This window comes from Mustela nivalis, assembly GCF_964662115.1.
Source record: "Mustela nivalis genome assembly, chromosome: 4".
Taxonomy (NCBI): domain Eukaryota; kingdom Metazoa; phylum Chordata; class Mammalia; order Carnivora; family Mustelidae; genus Mustela; species Mustela nivalis.
In genome coordinates, this window is record NC_139023.1 from 145,888,122 (window position 1) to 145,913,626 (window position 25,505).

The 25,505-nt window shown below is 37.1% G+C and overlaps 1 protein-coding gene across 1 annotated transcript in view; it reads right to left on the minus strand.

Annotated features, from left to right (window-relative positions):
* Positions 1–8,111: 8,111 nt before the first annotated feature.
* The window catches only part of HHIP (hedgehog interacting protein), a 93,391-nt gene continuing 75,997 nt past the window's right edge, over positions 8,112–25,505 (minus strand). The window contains exons 12-13 of the mRNA XM_082728264.1: positions 18,158–18,306; positions 8,112–14,957 (exon numbers count right to left, since the gene is read on the minus strand). Coding sequence (XP_082584390.1) covers positions 14,764–14,957; positions 18,158–18,306 — 343 coding nt within the window. The 3' untranslated portion in view covers positions 8,112–14,763. The remainder of the gene's footprint in view (positions 14,958–18,157; positions 18,307–25,505) is intronic.

Consider the following 25,505-nt stretch of genomic DNA (forward strand, 5'->3'; position numbering starts at 1 on the left):
TGTCTCTCTGTTACAAAACTTGTTAACAAGAAAATCCACTTGTGATGATGACTAACTTTGCCTAATGTCTCATAAAGTTTCTGTGAGTAATGTAAACATAATTGTTGGGAACAAATGATTAAGATAGATAAAAATGGGATAAGACTTTTTAGATGCCATAATTATGTTTTATGGTATGTGTACTTGAAAAAGTAGCTTCCACAAATCTTTTTGGTAACTTAAAACTGCCAGGTTTTGCTAAGTTAAATTAAACATGGGAATTTCATTAAATATCTGGATCATTTTCCAAGGAAGATAAAACACTAAAACATTAATCACTGAACAGAGGTTTATCTACTTTTGGCTTCCTGTTGCAGAGAAACTAAGATAAATTCAAGACTGTGAGTTAACCATGTCTTGTGCCACGTTGAAAGATTGTACTTTTCTAAAGGGCATATGCTTCTAGATATCATAAAATATATTTATAAATCTGTTGGCCCACAATTGCTTACTTCTTAGTTTTCACTAGTAATTAAGGATTCTAAGAATTAATAATTCTAATTAATATATATAAAAGTCAATTCATAGGAACAATAAGGAGGGAAAAAATGACTCTATATGAGGAGGAGGCAAGGAAAGTAGGGTGTGTATTGTCAGTAAGAGAAGAGTAAGTTGTAGAAAGTTTGTGGAAAAGAAATCTTTGAAAAGGAATTTTAACGTGTCAAGCTAGCTAAGATTAAAATGAATTTATTTAAAAATCAGTTTTAATGTCAAAATATACTCATGCAAAATTAGATTTTTTTCTCTGTTAAAAGGACATTTTCTGAATCATTCGTCTGCTCTTAATGAGAAAGTGTAAGCAAAGTTTATTTACCTTTAATATAATTTATCTAGCAAACAGAGGTTCTATGTTTTGTCTTTATCCGGTCATTGATTACTTGGAAAAGCTATATTTTCTCTATTAAAAGAGCAAAAAAACAATCACCCTCCAGATTCTTAAATACAGAAAATGAACTGGCAGTTGGCGAAGAGTAGAGAGATGGGTGAAGAGGTGAAGGGGATGAAGAACACACTTCTTGTGATGAGCCTGAGTAACGCACGAAGTTGCTGAATCACTATATTGTACACCTGAAACTACTATAGTACTGTATGTTAATTACACTTAAATTAAAAAAGAACTAAGTCTTTTGCAGTCATGTCACCTTCTACATTTGTCTTTGAAATCTTTTGCGCACTTTGGTTAAACGAATAATAAAATATTATTTTATAATTTTCTGTGATCCTCCTTTGTCAACTGTGCAACACATTTTGATAGTTTTCCTAAACTTCCCCAAACCAAATCCCAGGTCTTTTAGACTGTGAACTAATTTGGGTTTTTTTTTTTTTTTTTTCCAGAGGGTCCCTAGAATCTCAAAGGATTCATCCTCTTTCCTTATAAAAAGGGAGATGTTAAGCTAATTAGGCTTATTTGATATGTTTAATTATATGGGAAAACTGTCAGATAAGAGGTAATGCTGAACTCTATTTACCTTATGTTTTTATAGGCATCTGTAAGTGTCCCCTAAATTATATACAATTTCTAAAATTCTCATCATGTCCTAAAATAATATTATCAGTCATAATTTTAAAATGTGTGTTACAAAAATAAGAAAAGAATGTCTTTCACATTTATAGGCTGTTACTATTTTATCAATGCTTTTACAAATGTATTTCATTTTGGAGTGCCTGAGTGGCTCAGTTCGTTGAGAGTCTGACTCTTGGTTTCCACTCAGGTCATGATCTTATGTGTTGTGGGATCGAGCTCCAGGTCCACTCTGAGTTAAGTGGGGAGTCTGCTTGAGGATTCTCTCCCTCTTCCCCTCCCCTCACACTCTCTTTTTCTCTCTCTCTCTAAAATAAAACAAATCTTAAAAAACAACAAAAAAATGTGTTTCATTTTCAGAGAAATTCTTAGGACTCTGACGAGTTCTTTAGAATACAGGTCTCTGATAACTTCAGACCACTGAATTGAATTTAAGGAACCTTTTCTCAAACTATCTGTGATTTACGGCAGTTTGGTAAAATATATCTTTGTGCACCTATATGAAACAATGACTTTTTCCCACCATTGGCACTTTTTAAAAAATTTTTATTAACATATAATATATTATTTGCTTCAGGGGTACAGGTCTGTGAATCATCAGTCCTACACAATTCATAGCTATCTGATACCTCAAGAATTCAGAAACTCAATGACTACTCTTATTTTCATGGTAATATAACTACTTGCATCAGTCTGATAAGAACCTGTTCTTGCAGATGGGCAGCTGCTTTTTCCATGGCTAAAATTCTATTAGAAAGGATCATTCCCATGTGGAGAACCGCCCCCAGCTTTTGAACTTCATGGTGACTGGGGAACCCACTCTACTGGCCAGGTACTTCGGCAAGTTTGTGTTGTTTGGCCAGTTGTACAGCATTTTCACTGTGCTTATCACCTTCAGCCTTCAGTACTAACATGCCAAGGGCATGATTAAGACATCATTTGCAAATCTGTAGAAACCCTTCAAATACCCTGGCTAAAAGCACCACCATTGGTCCTTCTGAATCTCAGATCTACTTCTTCTGGAACTCCTACTCCTAAGCTCTCCTCTTTTGAGATAACCACAGGGTGCCCAATGGACCCTACTTTTATCCACAACTGATAAAATGGTATAATTTTAATATTGTAAAGACCAATTGCTTTTGTTGAAAATAACCATACTTTAGCAAAGCAGTCTTTCCAAAGTACACTCCCAGGAGACAAAAACATCAGACATCAAAATCTACAGCCTGAAGATTTCATCACTGGAAAAGACACCTGCAGAAAGACTCCCTTCAACCTCACTGAAAGGGACCTTACCAAGAATTGAAGCAGATGTCATCTGAGGCAGACCGCTTTCCCAAGGTGACTGAACCAAACTTGTGTACCTTTTTTTTTTTTTAATTTAGCTCCCCCCCGCCCCAGACCTCTATACCTTTTCCTTGCTGTTGCTTCTGACCTTATTTTCTCTTTCTTTAAGACAATGCTTTTATTCACATTTCCCAGTCTATCACAAAAGAGGAAAACCCTGGGGCACCTGGATGGCTCAGCTGATTGGGTGTCTGATTCTTGATCTCAACTCAGGTCTTGATCTCAGGGTTGTGAGTTCAAGCCCCATGTTGGGCTCCATGATGGGTGTGGAGCCTGCTTAAAAAAAGACAGAGAGAAGAAAAACGGGGTGGCGGGAAGGACTTTCTGGCTGCTGGATGTGTCACCAGAGACTCCAGTCTGTTCATGATGTCAGAGTCCTCTTGGTCTTACCTGTAATAATCCCTCTTTAACCCTCTTGCCTCCGTCAATTATACCTGCAAGACTATGAATGTTAACTGTTGCCTTAGGATATTACAGCTAGGTGTTCCCATACCTTGTTTCAACCTCTCCCTAGTCATTACTGTCTAGCTCACTAAACACCTCCACTTTTGAAAACTGTAGGATATTTGGTTCCCCATGTTGTTTTCCTTATTTTAATACGATCTATCCCCCTGCACTTATGCCTAACTCCTTTTTACAAGAGTTTTTAAAAAGATCTCTTTAGGAGTGGATGGTACCTCACAGAATGTCATCCCAATTCCTCTGACCCCTTGCTTAGAAGGTCGATCAGGATATTTCAGCTAATGGGTCTTTCAATGACCAGACCTTAGCTGGGTCATCTGTGCTCTACCTGGCTTCCTTTCGGTCTGTGGTGGATAGCATTTTAATGGGCATATGAATGTTTAGATAGCTGGCGAATTGGAGATCAATGTCTAATAATATCTGCTAATATCTGTAACAACTCAGAAACCTCCCATGGTCCTCCCATTGGTCCACCCCATTAAGCTTCTATGGCCATCTTAAACAGAAACTTCCAGGAGTCACACATAACTCTGGGTTTGCCCCAGTTGGGACAGCCTTCCTTCCTTGGGTCAGAGTAAGTGCCAATGAACATGTATGATTAAAAACCTCTCCCCAATGTTAAGAGAGCCAGCCGATTTCACAACCAAAGCAGTAGTATACTCAACAATGGTCACTTGACTCATTGGCTAAGGTAGTTTTGGACAATCTTATAGCCCTTGATTACCTATTTGCTGAAGAAAGAGGCATTTGTGCAATAGCTAATACCACTTGTTATATCTGAATAAATGCCAGTAGTGGTAGAAACACAATTATATGGGATCAGGGAACAAGGGCACTGATAACAATAGATTTTACCCAACTCTCCATGATTGTTTGGTTTGTTCAGTTGGCTACTTTCAGGTCTTATAGTCATGGTTCAGAGCCATCATACAATTTGGATTTGTCATGTTACTTTTTTTTTTTTTTAAGATTTTATTTATTTATTTGACAGACAGAGATCACAAGCAGGCAGAGCAGCAGGGAGAGAGAGAGAGGGAAGCAGGCTCCCCGCCAAGCAGAAAGCCTGATGTGGGGCTCGATCCGCAGACCCTGAGATCATGACCTGAGCCGAAGGCAGAGGCTTAACCCACTGAGCCATCCAGGCATCCCTGTCATGTTACTTTTAATTCTGTTTTGCATAATTACTTTTAAACTTTGTACCTGTTGCCTGTCGAATCTCTGCAGAAGTGATACACTAAAAATAGAATGATGTTAGCTCAGTGTTTTGAGATGATTTCCAGTGCATACAGTCGTGACAAGATATGAACTTAAGAGTGGAAAATACCTAAGAGCCCCTCCTTCTACCTTTATTGTTGTTCAAATGTGGCTTCTATGGTTTCCATCTCCACCTACTTTCTCTGTAGTGTGGGACATAACTCTCAGGAAAGGTCCTTCCTGGCACCAAGATACATAGACAGACAAAAACATTTACTAAATAAACAACCAGATTCTTGAGCACTGATGCATTTGAGGGAAGACCTAGATCCAAAGGGGCAAATGTGAAAATAAAGGAAACCGAATTAAAAGGCAAGTCAGGAAGCAAGGAAGAGAGTTCTCACTCATGTACCACTTATTACAGCTTACTCTACATTCCCCAGCAAGAAGAAACTTACTTTACATACTCCAGCAGAAAGAAGGAAGATTTTCTTCTGGCCTAGCAACAACTCAGCCAATGAGAAGCCACCATAACCTCAAATTCTGCTGTCCTCCAAGAAACTTTTGTTCAAAACAATCCCTTCTTTCCCACAAGCCCCACTCCTTTGTTCTTTGGACTTGCCTTTGTTCATCATATTTTGCATGTCCCAAATGGTATTTCCTCTGCTATTCTCAAATAAACTAATTTTTACTAGTTAAGTAACTGGCTATTTTATTCTTAAGGCTGACACTTCTGTATCATGAATTGTTCACTTTTTAGATGATGTCTATCAGGCATTTATGCCCTGCCTCTCACTAGAATATGGTATCTATCTGTCAGGTAGGGTGCCTATAGCGGTCTTCTTGAGAATACAGTTCGCGAAGAGAGAATAATGTTTCTCTCAGATTCTGACAGCAAAATTAGACAATAAGGATCCTGGAGGGAATGGTAACCTCCCTGTAACAGTGTACTTCTTGTACACAAAGCAAATGATGGCCAGAGATTAGATAGTGTGGTAGAAATTTAGAGAGAGAGCTGTGGGAAACAGGAAAGGACTAAAAAATGAACCAAGTACTTTGATTCCAAGAATACATCAGAGAAAACAACAAAGACCCACAGAAGGTAGGAGAAGAGGCTGAGAGACGAGAAGAAAATGAATAAAAGTATCTTTTCTAGTTAATGAAATTAATGAAATGGGGGTAATTAACAGATTTCGAAGATGTGCCAATTTCAGATCTGCAATCTACATGAATCCTGGCTATAATAATATCTAGTAGCAATACCTGTTAGATCCGATGGAACCTAAGTCTCTCATTTTATGCATAAAGAAACTGAGTCGCGGTGCAGTGAGAGACTTATGCATTGTTACCTGTCTAAATAATTAGAGACACAAGCCCAGGATCCACATCTCACATCCCTAGCCAGGGTTGCTGCCAATCCACCTGGCATGTATGGTTTTTAGTAGCTATAGATCATAGAACACAGTGTCTATGATAATATAAATTGCTTTACATCAAGCACATGGATTTTGCATCAAGTAGTTTTAATTATAAGGCTATAAATATGTCAAAAGCATCTGACAACATCTTATTAAATTACAAGAGTGAGTTCAAGTAGTTTCTGATGTGGGCATGTTCCCAAGAAGAATGAATTTCCTAGGCAGGAGTTACCCAGGCCTCTCCCTTCCTTTTCCTGCCCCCTCTTTTCCTTTTTTAAATTTTGTTTTAAGCATTGAAAATATTGCATAGAAATCAAACATAAATCAAATTATGGAAATGAAAAAGAAATATTTCATCCAAGTTGTTTTTCTTCCTTTTATCTTCTAACTTCTTCAAATGATGGTAGGATTTAATATCTAGAGGGAATTGTATGGGACTCCAAATAGGAAAACCTGAGAGTTTTTTCTGATGCGATACTAAGTGTAGCTGCTATTTTAAGTTGTACTTCATTTGGAAATGGTACATAAGTCTACAAAGATCTTAACCAAAAAAAGTGTGAAAGGAAGTAAGTTCAAGGAATTATCTCTTATGTTAGTAGACTCCTGGACAAAACTTGAAGCTGATAGTTTCTTGTTTTGTTTTGTCTCACCCTCCCCTTTCTTTTTAGAAGCTCAAGTACATATGTGAAGTATGATAATTCTTTTTTTTTTTTTTTTTTTTTACGTATGACAATTCTTAATGACAACTGTGAGAGTATTGGCCTTTTTCATTGGTAGCTGCCTGAATAATTTAAGGGTTTGTATCAGGTTTAGAGGAAGATTTCTCTGATTACATCTTCCTGTGATCACATTGGGATTCGAGGCAATGATTTCTGAATGTGTTCTCCTACAGGAGATCTCATCATGTCGCTGTGTAATTCCACGACTGTTATCTCTCCTCATCTGTGTCTGAAGCACTCTTATGAACACTTGTATCAGGTTCTAAAAAAGGAAGACAGAAACCATTTCAAGTATTTACAACAAAGGGAATTGAATGCAGGGGTTGTTGATTACCCTGGTGATGGCAGAGTTCAGAAGCCAATCAAGGAAGAGGGAAGGAACCCAGAGAAATTAGCAACAGCAAGAAACGCTCGAGTCTCTAGGCTGTTACCTACGTATGATTATTCTTTTCCTTATGGCAATTACGCAGGAGCTGCTCTAGGTCTGTCAGGTTTATGGGAGTAGAAGATATTCTCAGGAGACTTCTAATCTGGTTGGGAAGGACAGCCATGGACAGGAAACACAGGGTGAGTGAGGGCTAAGTGGTGGGGACACATGCTAAGAACCAGAGGGCAGTGCCTGAGGAAGACAGAACTCAGGGGCCTCCCAGGCCACTGTGAAATGAGCTAAAGAATACTTTTCATGGGGTGATTTTTATGTAACTTAAAACTTTTAGAGACTAATCTGGCCTCAGGGAGTATCTTTGAATAAGTACCTTATAACACTGTTTATTCTCTTAGAAATAATCATGTCTTATGCAGAAAGAGCTTTTCCTCTCAATGGGTCAAAGAGATGTATTTATTCAGGAAGAAAGGAGACCCAGATGAAATCTTTTTGCTCTTCTAAAGAAAATTGGCAGATTTAAAATTTATGTTCACAAAACAGCATATCTGACCATATACAAAGACTCTTGCTAAGGTCCACTGAAAGAAACAAAGCAAGGTCAACAAAGTTTTGGGGGTATCTGCAATCACCTTTTCTCATGTCCCACCTTTTCTACATGCTTCTTTGTTTCAATGTGGGCACTCAGCACTTTCAGGAGCTCTTGTACATTTTCCCTTAGTGAGTCTAACTGGATTAAAAGGATCAGATTTAAGTCATTTACAACATAGGATACATTTAAATCACCATAACATCCTATGGCCCTTCAAGATATATATATATATGCAATAACCGATCCTTAATGTTGGCATATACTTTGGGGAATAAAGTTTTAAAATTAGAACATGAAAAATGGAAAAAGGCAAGGATATTTTGAAGAAGTAGTTTGGGTACAGAATATTTAAAAATAAGCATTTATATCATCGGTATGAGTATTTAGGAAAAACTTCCAAATACTAAAAAAAGAATTTTAGAATAGCACATGTACATCAGGTCTTAAGATAAAGTTTAATACATTTGATCATGTTAAAGGACACAAACACAGCCAATCTAACCAATTTTCAGGCATGCATTTACATAAATATATTAAATTAAGAAAAGAAATTGTACACTTAAACATCCTTTTCACCTAAAAATCATTAAATCCACAGATCAACAATAAAAACCAATTCTCTGCATTTACCACTTCAAGATACAATGTTCTATTTTAAAGATAACACAAATACACTTGTTAGAATTTATATGCATTATACATATATTATATATTACATAGATAGTGTGTATACATATGTAGTGTTTGTACAGATAGATAAATATATATACATGTGTGTGTGCACACGTACAGATACACACAGATGTACTTCAGGCCATCTTTACTATTCTTGCTGGATTCTAAAGTTGAGCTGAATTGGAGCTGGTTGGGTTTGATTATTGTCTTTTGCTTCGAACAAGTTCATCATACCCACTGGGTTCACAATCCCGCACAGTAAACGTCCTTGCCTTTTCTGTAGCACATAACCATACTAGGCACTTCAATAAATATTTGTGGAATTAATAAATGGAAGGATAGCTGAATAATACAGGATTGATCCAAGAAAACCGCATGTTATAATAACTGGGTTAAATAAATCACATTAAGTCAAATTTAGAAGGATTATCTGAGTCCATCATTTTGGTTGTTTCTCTTCAGATGAACATTTATAGAAATTCCAGCTAATACCTGTATTAACTGTGCTCCCTCAAACATGTACCTGCTTTCACTACTGGTTCCTACAGCTTTTCACCTTTTAACAGAAGTTCAAACAAGGGTTTGTTCTGGTATCTTCTGTGAATAAGATTACAGACAAATTGTCCCATTTGTCAACAACCCAGAGGAAAATGAACAGCTGGGAAAACTAAAACATGTTGGAAGAATGATAAAGTTAACTATTCTTTAAAACTGGACAAAGTTAATCCCAGGTAAAGCCAGGAAAGACATAGGAATTTCTTTGCAGATTTCTTTTATGCTAATTGATGATAATAATTTGGTAATTTTTTCACTTGCATTAGAAGGGTTTCTTTCAAATTAATAGTCTTCTTTAACATGTCCTAGGGAGTCAAGCCCCCCAAATTCCATAGTACATTTTTATCATTTACCTTGTTACTACATGGTTCTTGGTGCAAAAATGTCCTGTGAATATGAGAGATGGAAAATACTTGACTTCCCACAAGACTGTCAATTCAATTTCTCAATAGTGCTATGGAAAGAATGTATTAATAGTATTAGGTTCTACTATACATGAAATCTTCATTTATTCTAGAAAAGACATGGATCAGATTTTAAGAATGAGGTAAAGAGAGATCCAACATACTTATTAGACAGAGGCTACACCAAACCTGCAACACATCATTTGTGTGAATGGATACTATTGGCTAGTTGTTTTTTAGTGTAAAAGGAAATGTATAGCAATTAGCCTCTAACTGTGAAGAAAAGCTTATTTTAAATTTATCCCTTATGAATTTCCCATCACTGTGAATGTTCTGCTTTTTCAATCCTATGTGCTAAAATGTGCTTTAACTTAAAATATTATAGTCAATTGAGGTAACTCCCCAAGCATTTGTTAATTTGTATGTATATGTATACATGTATTTTGATTTTAAGTAATATATAATCGACACATGCAAAAAAACTTGAAACTTGATGTCTGACTTTGTGATATATAATGGCATGTAACTTTAGAATTCACATTGAATTAATATCTTTTTTTTTTTTTTTTTTTTTTTTTTTTTTTTGTAAGTCAGTGTGTAGTCTTGCAAGGAAATAAAAAAGCAGTAACAAGTTTTAGGCCTAAGGCTTTATGTTAATGTGATCAATCCATTAATTTTTTTTTTTATCTTTGCAACCTGCTTATATATGACCTTCACAAAAGAAAGCAAGGTAAGTGATGGGTGTCCCTTGGGCTCATATGTAACTGGAGATTTTAAGATTTTAAGAAAGTGCTGATTTGATAAAGGAACACATCTCTTAATGACAGCTAGGAAAACTACTACTATGATTGAGAACAATACAGCATGACAACCCTCATGCTCTCTTGAATACAGCTTACTCTCCTTTACAGCTATTTTAAAGCAATTTCCAAAACTTATGAGAAGATATTTAAGAGAAAGAAGCTTGGAGTTGGCTAGGATTAGTGTTTGGCAGATCTTGTGGTCATGTTTTTAGTGTTTTTAATATGGAAATTCTTCTGTTCTTAAGTTTCTACCTTCTTTGACTTCATTAATTCCTGGAGGCGTGACTAATTTGGGTTAGTGTGATGAAGAGAAAGAATGTAAGATAGTAAACATTTCTTCAGGATATTCTAAAGAGGAACTTCCTGAAAGTATTGCCAGCATTCATAATAAGGGGCCCACTAACTTCCTACGGGTGATACAGAAATATGTACATTTTTGGGGCATGAGACTTTGGTCTGATTTCTCTGCCAGTTCAAGTCTCATCCCGGAGTCCCAGAGGTGGGCAAAGAAGAGCTCTGGAATAATCCTTTGCAAAACAGACTCTGTAGAGATGGTCATGCCTGAATAGGAAATAGCTACTAGCTTTTCCTACTGTTAGCTCAAGCTCTTGCCTGGGATATTTGTGTTTTCCCGTTTGTGAATGATGGAAACAAGGTGAACTGGAGCATCCAGGCTGGTAGTCATGTAGGCGTTTGATTATTTCTCTCCGTAACAGTAATAGATCAATCTAGTCTATTCGTATTTGTCTACTGTTCATGATACAGCATCTGAGCAAATGTGACAGTGGGAGAGGGTATTTTTTTAGCAAAATAAAGAAAAGGTCATAAGCAGGAAAATCAATAGCAACCTACCACAGCACATCTTCATTATGGGTGCACTGAGGACATATCTGTTCAGTCAAATTCAATAGAAATGGGAGGGAAGAAGAGGTTAATGGAAGAAGAACACATAGGGGGTGGGTGGGAGAAGAGAGAGAAAGAGAGAGGCAGGGGTGGGGGTAGAGAAAAATACTATAGGTACACTCCATAGAGATGTCAGAACTGTAATTTATCGATCAGCCAACTACATCTGCCTGTGGTATACCTTATTTTCCACTTAAAGATTTGGCTTTGACTTCTCTTTTCTGTTTCAAAGTTAAGAATGTTAGAGTAATAATTAAGTTTAAGTTAATGATACTTTAAAAGACCCTAGATACAGCATCTAACCTTGTATCTTTCGCCTGGTAAGCTTGTTATACGGTTTATGATGGAGAGATAAAAGCAATATCAAAAGAAACATATTAAAGTTGTTAATACATCGGTATGTAATCATTTTCAAGGAAATCAATAGAGATTTCTGCTCTGAAGTATTGAAATGAAACCTATTTAGGTTGTATTTTTGGAATGTGTAGGTTTCGCTGTTCCTTATGAAGTAGTCCATTATCTGAGAAGACTTCTGAGTATCTTTGTGATAAAATATTTTACAATAGCCACAATTCTAAGAAGAAAAGGTATGGATGGAACTTTTTATCAACACACAAGGTTTTGTTTGTTTGTTTGTTTTTTTAACTCTTCCATTCTTTTCAATTTAATGATGTGCCAATTCTGTTTTCTTCTCATTACCTTAACTAACTGGCAAGAAAAAAGGTTCTATGAACCAGCACAAGAGTCTAACAAGAGCAGTGGTAGAGAGTTTTTCTCCAAACCTTTATAACTAACTACCCTAATAGCACTTCACATTAAATTAACACCCAAAGCCTAAGCTCCAGAATGGACAAAGGGATAATCATATACATTTTTCTATCTCTTTATTTTATTTTTATCTCACATCTCACATGAATCTACATTCATGCCAAGGACATTTTTCTCCGTTCTGATTGTGTGCTTTAAGAACCAAGTAGATGTTGCCATTCACAAGATAAAACAATCACTTTTCCCTAACTCATGCTTGAAACCAATTCCTACCTGCCTATCATAGAGCATTTAAGATAATTCTCCAGTCACATAGTTTAAAAGTCTTATTGGAAAAAAAAAAAGCCAAAAATTGTTTTTGAAATGATCACAGAGTTTCAGCTTTGTAGCTGTCAATTAGCCACTGCTCTTTACGTCTCTGCCAAGAAGAGAAAGAAATGACTCCGATGACTTCACTTCTTTGCTCAGATTTAAGATCCATGGTTCTCACTATCTCCTCTTTTAGAAGATTTTGGTCTTTTATTCTAATGACTCACAATAGAAAAGGCAGTGACACCTGGGGTACATATGCTTTTCTAAGACATCGGAAACTCTTTCACTTGGGAAAGGAGTGTGTAAAAAGTCTGCGCCTGATCAGTTTTATATAGATATTTTTAAACAGGAGGATTAATGGCAATAGAACACCTTTTCTTTTGGAGAGATTCTTTTGAAGAGCTGGAAAGATTAAGTGTGTAAGAAGAAACCTCGGATTTTTCAGATTTTGCTCAATCTATAGCAGTGTCCTTATTGTTTTCGGTGCAACTATGAACAGGAGAATGTGTAATAAAACCACACGATTTGACAGATTTAGACAGCTGGCTCCCTTACCAGAAGTTCACATTTTGTTAATGTCACCCACACTGAATAAGGGACGATTAGATGGTAAGGTCCATTTACAAAAATGGTTGTCAGGACATTTTTTTTTTTTTTTAATTGTAAAACTTTCTGTGATGGAATTCAGTAAAAGGGCTATGAAGAGAAAGCAAGGGAGACAAAAGACTGCTATTAACCTCCAGATGCAGGCTACTGCAGGTTCAGGGCAAGATTTGTCACACTCTTGGGCCAATGAAGTGTTAGTGTGACTAGAAGGGACCACCCCTTTTCTGGGGTAAGAGGGCAATTTGGTCTCCATGCTCATTTAATCCGGAGACTTCTTTGAATAGACTGTCAATTGAATCTAAATTGTGCAAAATTATGCATGCACTTTTTAATGCAGGCTATTGTTCACTAAGCACTGAACCAAGATTTCTCAACCCATTTCCATTCGGCATGAGGTCACTTGAAACTTAAGTAATCATATATGGAAGACAAGAGCAGTGTACTTAAACAACCTTTCTACATAAACGCTCAGTGTGCTTTAATTGCAAATCTCTCACCTTAAAACAATAGAGAAACACTAGTTACACGATTTTATTCTTTTTAATTGAGGCTCACATTCCTATAGGTAAGGAGCAGATTTGGTAAGGAGTCAGCCTGTGCTGCATAATCTACGCTAGCGTACAATTTAGATTCTGGAAGAACAGATGTTTACAGGACAACTTAGAGCCGGTGTGCACATCACGAGAGATGTTTTCTCAGTAGTGCAAAGAGGCCATATAATTTTGTTATGATCTGAATGTGGAGCACTGGCCGCGAAAACGAGTAGGAAAAATGTCTATCAGAATTTTGCTGCTTTAAATTTAGAACATGACCTCTCTTTAAAAACCTGAACAGAACATTTACAAAAAATTATTCATACATTAACCAAAGAGGGTTTTCATCGAGTACTAAAGGAACATATACATTAAAACTCATATTTGGAGAGAATTATTATTTAAAAAATTTGTACAAGTGACAGCTTACATAGCCAAGATTTGTTAAGAACAAGTGAGCTCTTCCCCAGTGAGTTTTGTTCAGTGGGAAATGTGCAACATTCTAATCACATATACACTGACAGTCTTGCTATGGTGAAAAGCGCTTTACATAAGTTTAATGCTGGAATTTTATAAGGATTGGCTATTTTCTTGCTTTTTCATCCGTCGTTAAGGATTACATGTTGGCACAAGGATACATGGCTAGATTAGATCCACAGCACATTAAAGACTGTTTGCTCACTCCCCTTCCTTCCAATTAAGTTGGTGAAAAATATAACTTTAGTATTTTACAGGACAGGGCAAAGGTGTTTCATCTAGGTGATGTCTACATTATAAAATAAAATAAAAAATATAAATAGGTAACACAAACCCAGTGCCTATTGTTAGATACAATATATAATAAAAGCAGACCTTTTAGGAAGATTGATTTTAGAATATGCTGTTATGATTTAATTATAAAACACTTGAAAACAATCTTGAGATTAAACTAGAGTAACCAGATTTCTCAGCCAATGAGAAGGTAAGTGAGTAACATTCTATAACTGGATACACAGATACAAATGAAGATTACAATTTTATATCAAGTCTCCCATTTGGAAATTCATCAGGGAGTTCTGAAACATTCTCTCACGTTATAATCCTTTAATATAAAAATATTGCCTTTTTTTTATTAGATCCATCAGATTGCACAGTCATGTTTCAAAACTCCATTAAGTTGACTTTAGTTATTACAGACAGAAAATTCCTGGGAAGTCAAATAATCTCCTCTGGTTACATAAAAATTCCGTTATCAATTTACAATGGAATTTCTGTGTAAATTACTTCACACAAGGAAGTATATATTTTTAAAACCCATCTGTTATGCAACCACGCGTATAGGGGTCGTGAGTGTGTGTGTGTATGTGCCTAGGTGAACAAACGTGCCAACATACACACACAGGATCTGCCCATTTCTGGAAAATTATTTTTAAATTAATAAAAGAAAATGAAATCACAGGAAGTGTGTAGCGGGATAACAGTCTTTCTTTTTAATGACAGGATAAAAAATAAATGCCCATTGGAAAGGAATATTCAAACAGTCCCAGAAACTATACAATGTAACTTGTTAGATCCAGCAAATAAGATGTCATGTCAATGATCTGATCAAGAATACCTGCCCGGGTCACTCGGCGGATGTTTCTGTCCACTTGTTCACACTGAGGACCAAGATATCCTTTTTTACAGAGGCACTTGTTTGGTCTAACACAGACACCTCCATGACGACATGCTGGCTCGCATTTTGCTGGGAGGGGAAAAAAAAAACAACCAAGCAATAAAATCACACTATCATTCTGTATGTCAGAGACAGCACCAAGTAGGAGGCCAACAAGTATTTGATGAGTAGGGGAAGGGAGGAGGAAGAGGAGGAGGTAGCCAGTCACAGAAATATCCAAAAGATAATGAATACAAGAAGGAAAGCAGGTTATGCGGGGGCTAGAAGTCAGTAGAGAATGGAAGACATTTCCAGGGAAGCAGAGATCATGAGAAACAATTTCAATCCCTTGCGGAACTCTGTTTAAAATGAGGATTTCAGCTCTTTCAAACCTCTGTTCCACTAGGGCATTTCCAAAAGAGGGCCTTCCAAGTAACTCTATGTTCCCATGCCTCTGGGGCCGGACCTTAAAGTGGGAAGGGCCAGGCCTGAAAGGGAGACCTAAGGGCTTCACCATCTTCGGTGCAGTATAAAGGAACTGTCAGTTCTCAGGTTAGATGGGATCTCTCCCATGTGGACCGCCTTGGATTCTTCTTTCTCTTTGCTCCCAGGGAGCACATTCTATGGTTTCATCTCCAATAACACTGTTTAGCCCCTGTTTGGGGCAGTGCGGTCAGCCAGGGAAGGATATTCATAGTAATCCTTTTCAGGGTGACTCTATACACAGGATCTCTTCGTATAAGGATTTTTACCACTGCAATGGTAAATGCAGCGGACTTTGCACCTGAGTGACTTAGTCAGCTAAATGTCTGACTCTTGGTTTTGACTCAGGTCATGGCTCCACTCTGGGTACGGAGGCGGCTGGAGATTCTCCCTCTCTCTCCGCCCCTGTCCCCCCAAGCCCCGCTTGCACACACTCTCTCTAAAATAAATAAACAAACGAACAAATAAATTCCCTTTAAAAAAAAAGATCTACTGCTAAAATGAGATGCAGAGATAAAGTTGGTTGTATATGTTAACTGTGTTTTATTGATGGGCTAAATCTGGGATGTGCAGCAACTGTAGACAGAATTGAATTCCTTGAACATGTTTCTTTATACTTTTAGGGGACAAGGTTATTTTAACCTTTTCAAATGCATTAATCAAAACCCAGGGGTCTGGGGCGCCTGGGTGGCTCAGTGGGTTAAGCCGCTGCCTTCGGCTCAGGTCATGATCTCAGAGTCCTGGGATCAAGGCCCGCATCGGGCTCTCTGCTCAGCAGGGAGCCTGCTTCCTCCTCTCTCTCTGCCTGCCTCTCTGCCTACTTGTGATCTCTCTCTGTCAAATAAATAAATAAAATCTTAAAAAAAAAAAAACAACCCAGGGGTCCATGGCTGACAAATGAAAAGGAAAAAACAAGAGAATAATTAGAGATTTTTTTTTTTAAATTTGTAGAAGACAAACTATGTTAGTGTATGAATAAAGCTCTTGCTTTGTTGTCAAAAACATCATGAATAGATAACTTTTATAAAATGGTTCTGGTTTATCATATATTCAAACTATTTAAACCAACTAGTAGAAAGATGAAAGTACTTTACTGAAATCAAACTTTAACCCACTGAGCCACCCAGGCGCCCCCAACTGAAATCAAACTTTATGTTATTTCAAAGAATGTCTGTTTTCATCTACATCACCTGTTATTATTATTATTATCTATAATGGTATGTATAATGCCACTTATATTCAAAATAATTTGTTTACCCTCAGTTTAAACATACTATTACTAGAAGGCACTCAGTAAATTTTTGTTATCTGCTAACTTGAGGTGACTTAAGAGGTTAGGCAAAATACAAAGTAAGAAGTACAACAGAATGAACACTGTATAAAAGAAGCAGAGAGAATAGGTATCATCAGGCATTAAAGGGAGCAGAAGAAAGATATAGTATCAAGAATTAGAATATTTGTGCATTTGAACAGTGATTCTTATTTTTGAATCAACTATGGAAAAAAAGACAGAAAGGGTCAATAAAAATAAATATTTGTTTTAACTGATGTAATTACTTAGAGCTTTGATTATGACAGCTCTCTCCTAAACATATAATCCTAGTATTAATCAACCAGATAGGGTTATCCCTGCTGAAGCAACTTAAGCTTAAAATGTATACTGTATGTGTGACTTTAAATGTTGGCTACATTTTGTTAGACAATATATAGACAAGTTGTGGTTATAATTTTTGAAACAAATGTATGTTTAGAATAAAGAAAAGACAACATTTAGGCATTAAAGATAATATAAAATATGAACTTGAACACATTTTCATTGGCAAGAGATACTTTAACATCTGAGATAGCAGAGATCAAGTTCTTTTGTAAGATTATGCATGTGCTGGTTGTTGTTTGTAAGAAAATGCATTTGCATTTAAAAATGCACTTATCCTTATGGGAAACTTTTTCCAGTTTTACTGAGAAATAAATGGCAGGCATTGCCGTGTAAGCTTCAGGTACACAGCATGATGGTTTGGTTTACATATACTGTGAAATGATTCCCACAACAGATTTAGCATCATCTCGTAGATAAAATAAAAGAAAATTTCTCCTGAAAATGCACTTTCAATATATACATCTTAAACTAGGTGTCTGAGTTTATCTAACTTTCTTCACATCAAGCAGAATTTAAACATCGCTGCATGTAATTGAGGAAATCCCTGGTTAAAGGATAGAGTAACCCTGGGATAAATCTCTTTGGCTGTCTTTGAGCAGCTGCACACCTAGTTGATGGGTCACAAGGGAGTGGGAAAAAGAATTAAAAAATCTCATAATGTGCCTCTAGATAATTGCGTTTTCCCCTTTTATTTAATAACACCCACTGAAAAACCCTGTTTTTAGTGCACTGTAGCAAGAAAGCAAGCAGTAAAGTTAGGGAGGGCATTTATGGGGTGTCTGGAAAATGCTGGCACTTGGGAGAGGGGCTTTGCAAACACTAGGTCATTGGCTGGTGTGAAATCTCAAACCTAGGACTGAGAGCCTGTACAGATGATTGAGTTGTGCTATGTTCATTCTGTACCTTTTGAAAGGACTCAATTATTTAGAAGTCTTTTACATTTACGATTAACTTAGAGAAGTGAATTGTTTAAAATAGGAACACGGGAAAGATTTCATTTGCAAGTTCAGAAACAGACTAAGCGTTATTATGATAAATGGATAAGTTTTGAACCGTTGATCATTCTAGAATAAATAGCTGATGTTAGGTTCTTGAGTTCCCCAGGACTGTCCAATGCCCGGTCTTTCCTGGGGACAGCAAAAACACTCACCAATTCTGCAGAAGTCCCCTTCCCATCCTGGGGTACAGCAGCACTTGCCCGTTGGGGTACAGTAGCCGTTCCGACAGAGCCGGGAACACTCTGAAGTCAGTGTCTGCGCAGGTTGTACCGTGGCTTTGCATTCCTCAGGCATTAGAGGTCTGCATCAAAAGACAACATTTCCACGTGTATGTTGGTTGAAGATCAGTATTAGGACGAAACCCAGTGATTTTGTAGCTTGCAAAGAATTTCTTTGCTTTCTAAGGAGAACTTTCTTTTAAGCGGCTCAGAAAGATCGACAACTTTCTGAGAGTAGAAAATCCACCCCAGCGAAGCAAAATCTAACTGACCGGTTTTGAACCAGAGAATATATTAAATATTAAAAGGGACTTTATCGTGATCAAAATTCATTAAAACTGTAATTATATCGATATTTTCCATTCAGTAGCTAAACATTTCTAGCAATTAAAATTCTTAAAAAAATATATTGATATTTTAAAACATTTTTTTCCAGATCTATAAAAATTATTAGGAATAGTATCTGAGATAGTTTTCGCATGTTATTGGCATATTTGGAAATATCACATATAACAGAGCTGAAGCATTCATCTAAATGAGCACTTGCAGCCTAAAAAAACTTGGGAATCCATTTTTGTTTCATTTTACATTTCTCTTGAAATACCTGTCTCAGATTGATTTTTCTTGAAGGGGTATCTGTGTGTGTGTGTGTTTGTTTGTGTGTGTACTATTGACTCAAAATTTCAACCTTTATGCAAAAAAATCCACATATATATACATTTTTATATATACATATGAATTTATATATATACAGAGATATATTTTGTAACCTACGAATAAAAAGAATGCTATAAACAAACAGAAACAAACATCGTATCTGCTAAGTGAAAAGTCACAGACTTTAATTGCTCTACGACTTTAGAGATACCTTCAGAAGATTTTTATAGTTCTTACTGTTTTCGACACAAGAGGTTGTCTTTCCAGCTGAGTGAGGCTGGAAGCATGGTCACAACCACTCATTACCTAATCTTGGAGAAACAAGATGTCTATCAGTCACTGTGCCTGTGCAGCAGTGTGGTGGAGAAGATTCTTTTCAGTTCAGGAATGTAAACAAACGCTCATCACCGCTCAACTCACCACCATTAAGATGGCCAAGGCAGTTGGACTCCTCAAGCACCGTTAACAAAGAAGGTGATAATTATAGGTCAAAGCCACTAAAAGAAGTAAATGATATAGCCTTCGGAGATAAGCCAATAATTTGGCCCTGTAGACTCCAGTTTTCTCGAGATAGGTTATCTTGTTATGTCCTTCTGGCAATATAAAGTGATTATACTTTGGGGCCTGACTTCAGGCTGTTCCTACGATGACTCAAAATCATATTCAAAATATATAGTGACTTCTTTAGGTCCTCTCTCCAATAAACGTCTAGCTCTGTGTTGAAAGTACTATATTTGCAACTAATGTGACAATTCAGAAAACTCCCTTAAATCTATTCAACCTCTTTTGAAAAATCTAGAAGTGGTCAATTTATGTGAAAGGTCATCAAGGCATTCTATGGACTGCACGTATTTTCACTCAGACAACACTAATGAATAATTTCCATGTGTTCCCCAAGAGAGTCTTTTGGGGGTAATGGGGGGGTTAAGATGGAAAAATAGTGAAATGGGTATGCCAAGGAAAGTGGAGGCATTAACTTCGCCTTCCTGTTTTGTTGCTCTGTGTTGTTGGCTCTAATTCTTCCTCAATAAAATTCTTACTTTGTGAAACCGTGATGTCATTTTTGATCACTAAAAGAGCTGTTTTTCAATAGCCATGAAGTCTCTTTGAGTCGATGGCATTTATCCTGCGAGGCTGTGGCATTCAGTAAACAGGTATTTTACTGGTAACTGAAATTCTGTTTGTGCAGTTTCTACTCATTACTCCCTCATTCACTGTCTTTCTGACTCATTCAAAAAGAGATTCTAAACTAGGGTGTGCCAAAAATACATTACATGTTGGGGCACCTGAGTGGCTCAGTTGGTTAAGCGTCCAAATCTTGGTTTCAGCTCAGGTCACGATCTTGGGGTCATGGGATTGAGCCCTGCATCAGAGGTCCATACTCAGCAGGTAATCTGCTGGAGATTTTCTCTCCCTCTATACAACCCCACATGCTTGCTCTCTCCCTCTCTAAAATAAATAAATCTTTAAAATATATATGCTTATATATAAAATATGTATATTTATATATATTACATATGATATACATGGTACGTATTTTTATATGTATCATATCATGCTATATATGATGCAAAATATGCAGGCACACAGCTCTCACACTACTTGACAATATGGTTTATGGCTGAGCGGATGAATTTAAAGAGGAGAGGACATGATTTAGAGCAAGAATGTAAATTATCCGTTAAACAACCACCACCAGAAGATGTTGCCCATCTGAGGCAAAGTGTAGGGACACTGATTTGTGTGCACCAGGGAAAGGAATGAGGATGTGACAAATCAGGACCCAATAGTGAAGTAAAGTTCATCAGGAGAGGGCATCTGCCTCTTGCTTCCCTGCTGATCCTCCAGTTCGTTGCTTTGACTGTTTTTCACCAAACATTCAAATATGTGGAAATTCTGATGGCGGGGGTGGGGTGGGGTGGGTGTTAAGTTGTTTTTTTGCCTAAGATTTAGTAAATGCTTATCTAGCTGTCGATATAATTATTACATCCTTGGGTCTGTTCAGTTTATATAAAACTATGTGGCTATGATATATGAACATGATTCCCATAAGATTTTATTTAAATACCCAGAAAATAATCTTTTTTTTTTTCTTTAATGAAGTGGCTAACTAACATTCCTCACTTAGCATGTTAAAGAAATCCTCTCCCTCTCTTTAAACTGTTATTCTACTGGGAATCCATTAATGGAAAAAATTTCATGAAGGACAGCCCCGTCCCCCTTTTTTAAAGTAGGTTTTATTATTATTTTTTAAAGATTTTATTTATTTATTTGACAGAGATCACAAGTAGGCAGAGAGGCAGGCTGTTGTGGTGGCGGGTGGGGGGAGGGGGGCAGCGGTGCTCCCTGCTTAGCAGAGAGCCTGATGTGGGGCTTGATCCCAGGACCCTGAGATCACAACCTGAGCCAAAGGCAGAGGCTTAACCCACTGAGCCACTCAGGCGCCCCCAAGTAGGTTTTTATTTTTATCATGGGGCTTGAATTCATTACCCTGAGATCAAGAGGCCCACACTTTATTGACTGAGCCAGACAGGTGCTCCAAGGACAACCCATCTCTCATAGAATGTCACTTTTTTTAATGATTGTATCCCCCTTTCTCCTTTTCCATCGCCATTGAAACGAAAGCTTTCTGAAGGCAAAGGGACATATTCAATCCTCCTGAAGACTAGTCAGTCACTCACTCGGGCAAGTACTACGATCTTTATGAGGTAAGACAAACAAAACAGGGTTCCAACCCTCATGGAGACACCAGGGAGCAGACAGACATTCAAACACAAAAGTCTAACGCAGTGTAACCTTTGTTACGATGCAGGTGCATGTGAAGTAACACAAGAATACAGACAAAGGAGCAATTAGTTTAGGATTGAAAGATGTTTTACAAGATGACATTTAAACCACCGAAGTATTTTATCTCCTTTAACTACTTATATTCAGAAGAGCTAGAAAATACTACAGGAGCATCCAGTAAGTGTTAATTGAATGCATATAGTAAGACTATGTTTCCCTCTCTTCTCCTGTGTCCCTCCAGGCCCTAAGAAAATGTGTAGAATATGGAAGATACTTAAAAGGCTATTGGATGAATGAATAAATAAGGATATGGAATTTTAAGAGAGTGCATGTTTCTTTTCTGTGCTACTGAGTAAAGATATTAGGAATATATGGAGTATTTAGGGGAATGATATTAATATCTAGCTGTTATATTTCTATATCATAAACTTAAAACTAAAAACACTTGCTATATTTCTGTCGTCTTACAAAATTTTTCTAAGGCATAGTTAAATTCATTTTCAGTGAAACATTTTTACATTAATCATAGTCATAGTAAATAAACAACCAACAAAGAAGTAAGCATGATATGAAGATAGGATTGTCTTCTCCTCCAACTGGGAATCACGCCAATGTATTAAAATTCATTTTTCTGGTTATGTATTTGATAAAGTCTAACAAAGACTTTTGGTTATCCCAACCACTCCACCCACTCTCTGTTCTAGTGACATTTCTTCCTTCCACTGAAAAGAACAGAAAATTGCAATGAGGAGAACAGAAAAGGGAATAAAACAAGTAAATGTGAACTTTTATGGTCTCACCTTGAAATAGACCATCATATGTGTATATAATTACTACATATACACACTACACGGCATCGAAGCAAAAATCCAGAGTGTGTATTTATGTATACATATGTACATATAATATATATATACGCATATAGTGAGAGGTTACCTCATTCTTCATTCTTATTTTTATTGGACTGGGAAGTTGGGTGTTTTAATGTAGGTGTACTAAAATTGCTTAAATAGTTTTGTTCTTCTTTTAAACAATCACTTTCTTAACTTTCAGATTCTTATCTCTACTGAATGAAGTCCAAGATAGCTTTTAAAGTAGAAAATTTAACCAAAAGGATATTGATGTTTGTAATAAGTAATATGTCAAATAATAAGTAATAATTAATATATCAAACCCATTTGTTGATAATTATCTCTATAGTCTTCAAACCTAATTTAAATCAAAAAAATACACTTTACAATCTTGACACTTGACAATGAAACAATAAGGACTAGTACCAATAAATTGTCCAATATTCTTTAATGCATAAAGCATTGTTTCTGGAAATGTAAGATGTTTTCTTAGAAACCCACTCTGTCTGGGTTTGAGTAGAAGCATAAAGGTTGAAATACTTTCTCGAAATAAAGGAGAAGTTGAGAAGCGTAAGTGATTTGTAACATATCCTACATGATGACTTGTGACTAGCTAAAGCCAACAATGAACGTCTCCAGGTAGTGAGATTACAGATGGATTTAATTTGACAAATGAATAAACAAATCAATAAATGAGAAGTCTTCTGTGTACCTGGATGGCAGCACAGGGATAATCCTGAGTCTGGGTAGGCCTGCTTTTCAGATTGAGTACGTTAGAAATCTGTCTATTGAGTTTTCCACAAAAAGTGAAGGGACTCATTTTGAAATTTTTGTTAGGGGCCTAGATTTTAAATTCATGTCATTGTCAAACAAGGTAATAAATTGTAATAATACTCATTTGTAAAATCCTGACTCTGTAGAGATTTCAGAAGAAGTACTCATTCTGAAGCTTCTCTTAGTCAGCCATCTGCTTCGGGGGGGAGGTGATGTAAGAACTGTCTTATTCTTGGGCACCTGGGTGGCTCAGTCAGCTAAGCATCTACTGTCAGCTCAGGACATGATCCCAGGGTTCTGGGTTCTGGGTCAAGCACCAGGTTAGGCTCCCTGCTCAGCAGGGAGTCTGCTTCTCCCTATCCACCTCCCCCGCCCCACCCTGCCGCTATGCCTGTACATGCTCTCTCTCTGTCTCTCAAATGAATAAATTTTAAAAATCTTAAACAAAAGAAAAACCCTCGCTGTCTTATTCTTTAATCCATATTCACATTGAGACACCTGGAAAAATGTTCCTTGGCTACTGCAAACTTTGCAAAACTAGTTTTCTTGAATGCTTTTTCCTATTCTCATGTGAAAGGGAAAAGTGGTAAGTCTAAATCCTTATTACCCAAAGCATGGTACCAAACCAGAAGAACCAGCATCACACAGGAGCTTTCTAGAAATATAGAGGCTCAGGCCCCTCCCTAGACTTTGATTCTACATGCTCCCCAGCTCCCCAGTTTGTCAGGTGATTCCCATATATATTCAAGTTTGAGAGGCACTATTCTAAGTCAAGGCCACTTCCCAGCCAGTAGGAATCAATGTGGCCATGAATTAGTGTGGCCAGGGGCTTCCAGGGAGAGAATGCTTGGGTGAAGTCTTCACTCCCGCACAGGCAGACAGGCTTTGGAAGCCACCACCGATTCTCTGGTTTAATGGGTTTCCTTACTGTGAGCATTCTGATATGCAGCGCTCCTTTCAGCAGTACTCAGCGAGCTCTTTTACCTAGAAAGGGGTAAGGGAGTGGAGACTTCTCCTGATGAGACAGATTTTACTGTTTCCCACTTGTCTAGCCTGGGACATAGGCGTAGCCCTATCTTCGCAGAATGGCCTGGTCATCTCTCACATACTCACTTCAATGCTTTTCTCCAAGGTCAATACATAAATTGATTTTTTTCTTTAGTCTGAATGTTCACTAAATTCTTCTTGTTCACATTAACATTTCTCTTTTCTGAGTCGGTTGATCCACAAGGAGTAGAAGTTGCGATTTCACTGGATTTATAGCCTATTTTGGGACCATATATAGCCATTTTGTGCCAGCTAGTGAAACAATACAGGATACAAATTCCATTTGGATGCAAGGAATCTTATACAGTCATTCAAGGATATAATACAATCATATCCAGGTAAAAGAACAGAGAAAATGGAATCATTTCTGCATAACCATGCAATATTGGTCTCATTGGGACTTCGTGGCAGTATAGATGGCAATACTCATTTTCTAACAGGATTTCTCAAGTACCATTTGAGGTACTCTTTTAAAAATTATTTCTTTATTTAAGTAATCTCTATACCCAAAGTGGGGCTTGAACCCACGACCCCCAGATCAAGAGTCGCCATACTCTTTGGACTGAGCCAGGCAAGAGCCCCCTATTTGAGGTAGTCTAAAGGAATACTGTTCTTGACATTATATCACAGGTAGGCTGCAGAAATATCCTTTTTAAAAAATATTTATTTATTTATTTGAGAAAGAGGGAGAGGGAGCGTAAGCAAACAAGTGGGGGACAGGCAGAGGAAGAGAATTTCCCAGCAGACTCCCCGCTGAGCGTGGAGCCCCATGAGGGGCTTGATTTCACAACCCATGAGATCATGACCTGAGCTGAAACCAAGAGTCAGACAGACGCTTAACTGACTGAGCCCCAGAAATATCTTTTTGTATATGTCCCAAGCAACCTTGATATTGGAGTAAAGGGAAACATAATTTAAATTCAAGGATAGCTCTGAAGTTATATACATTTTGTATCATGTTAAAATTTTTAATTTGTACTATATATTTCTAGAATTCCAACTTAGGATGGAGAAAGCTTTATTTCCAGAAATTGCTTTGAACTACTACATTTCTCTACTCTACAATATGCTGAAAATATGGGCCTGGGCCTTGGCCATTTTTTCTGAGACCAATGTCGTCTTCATTTTGAAGTCTGCAGTTTAAATGCTGAGTATATGCTTACCTA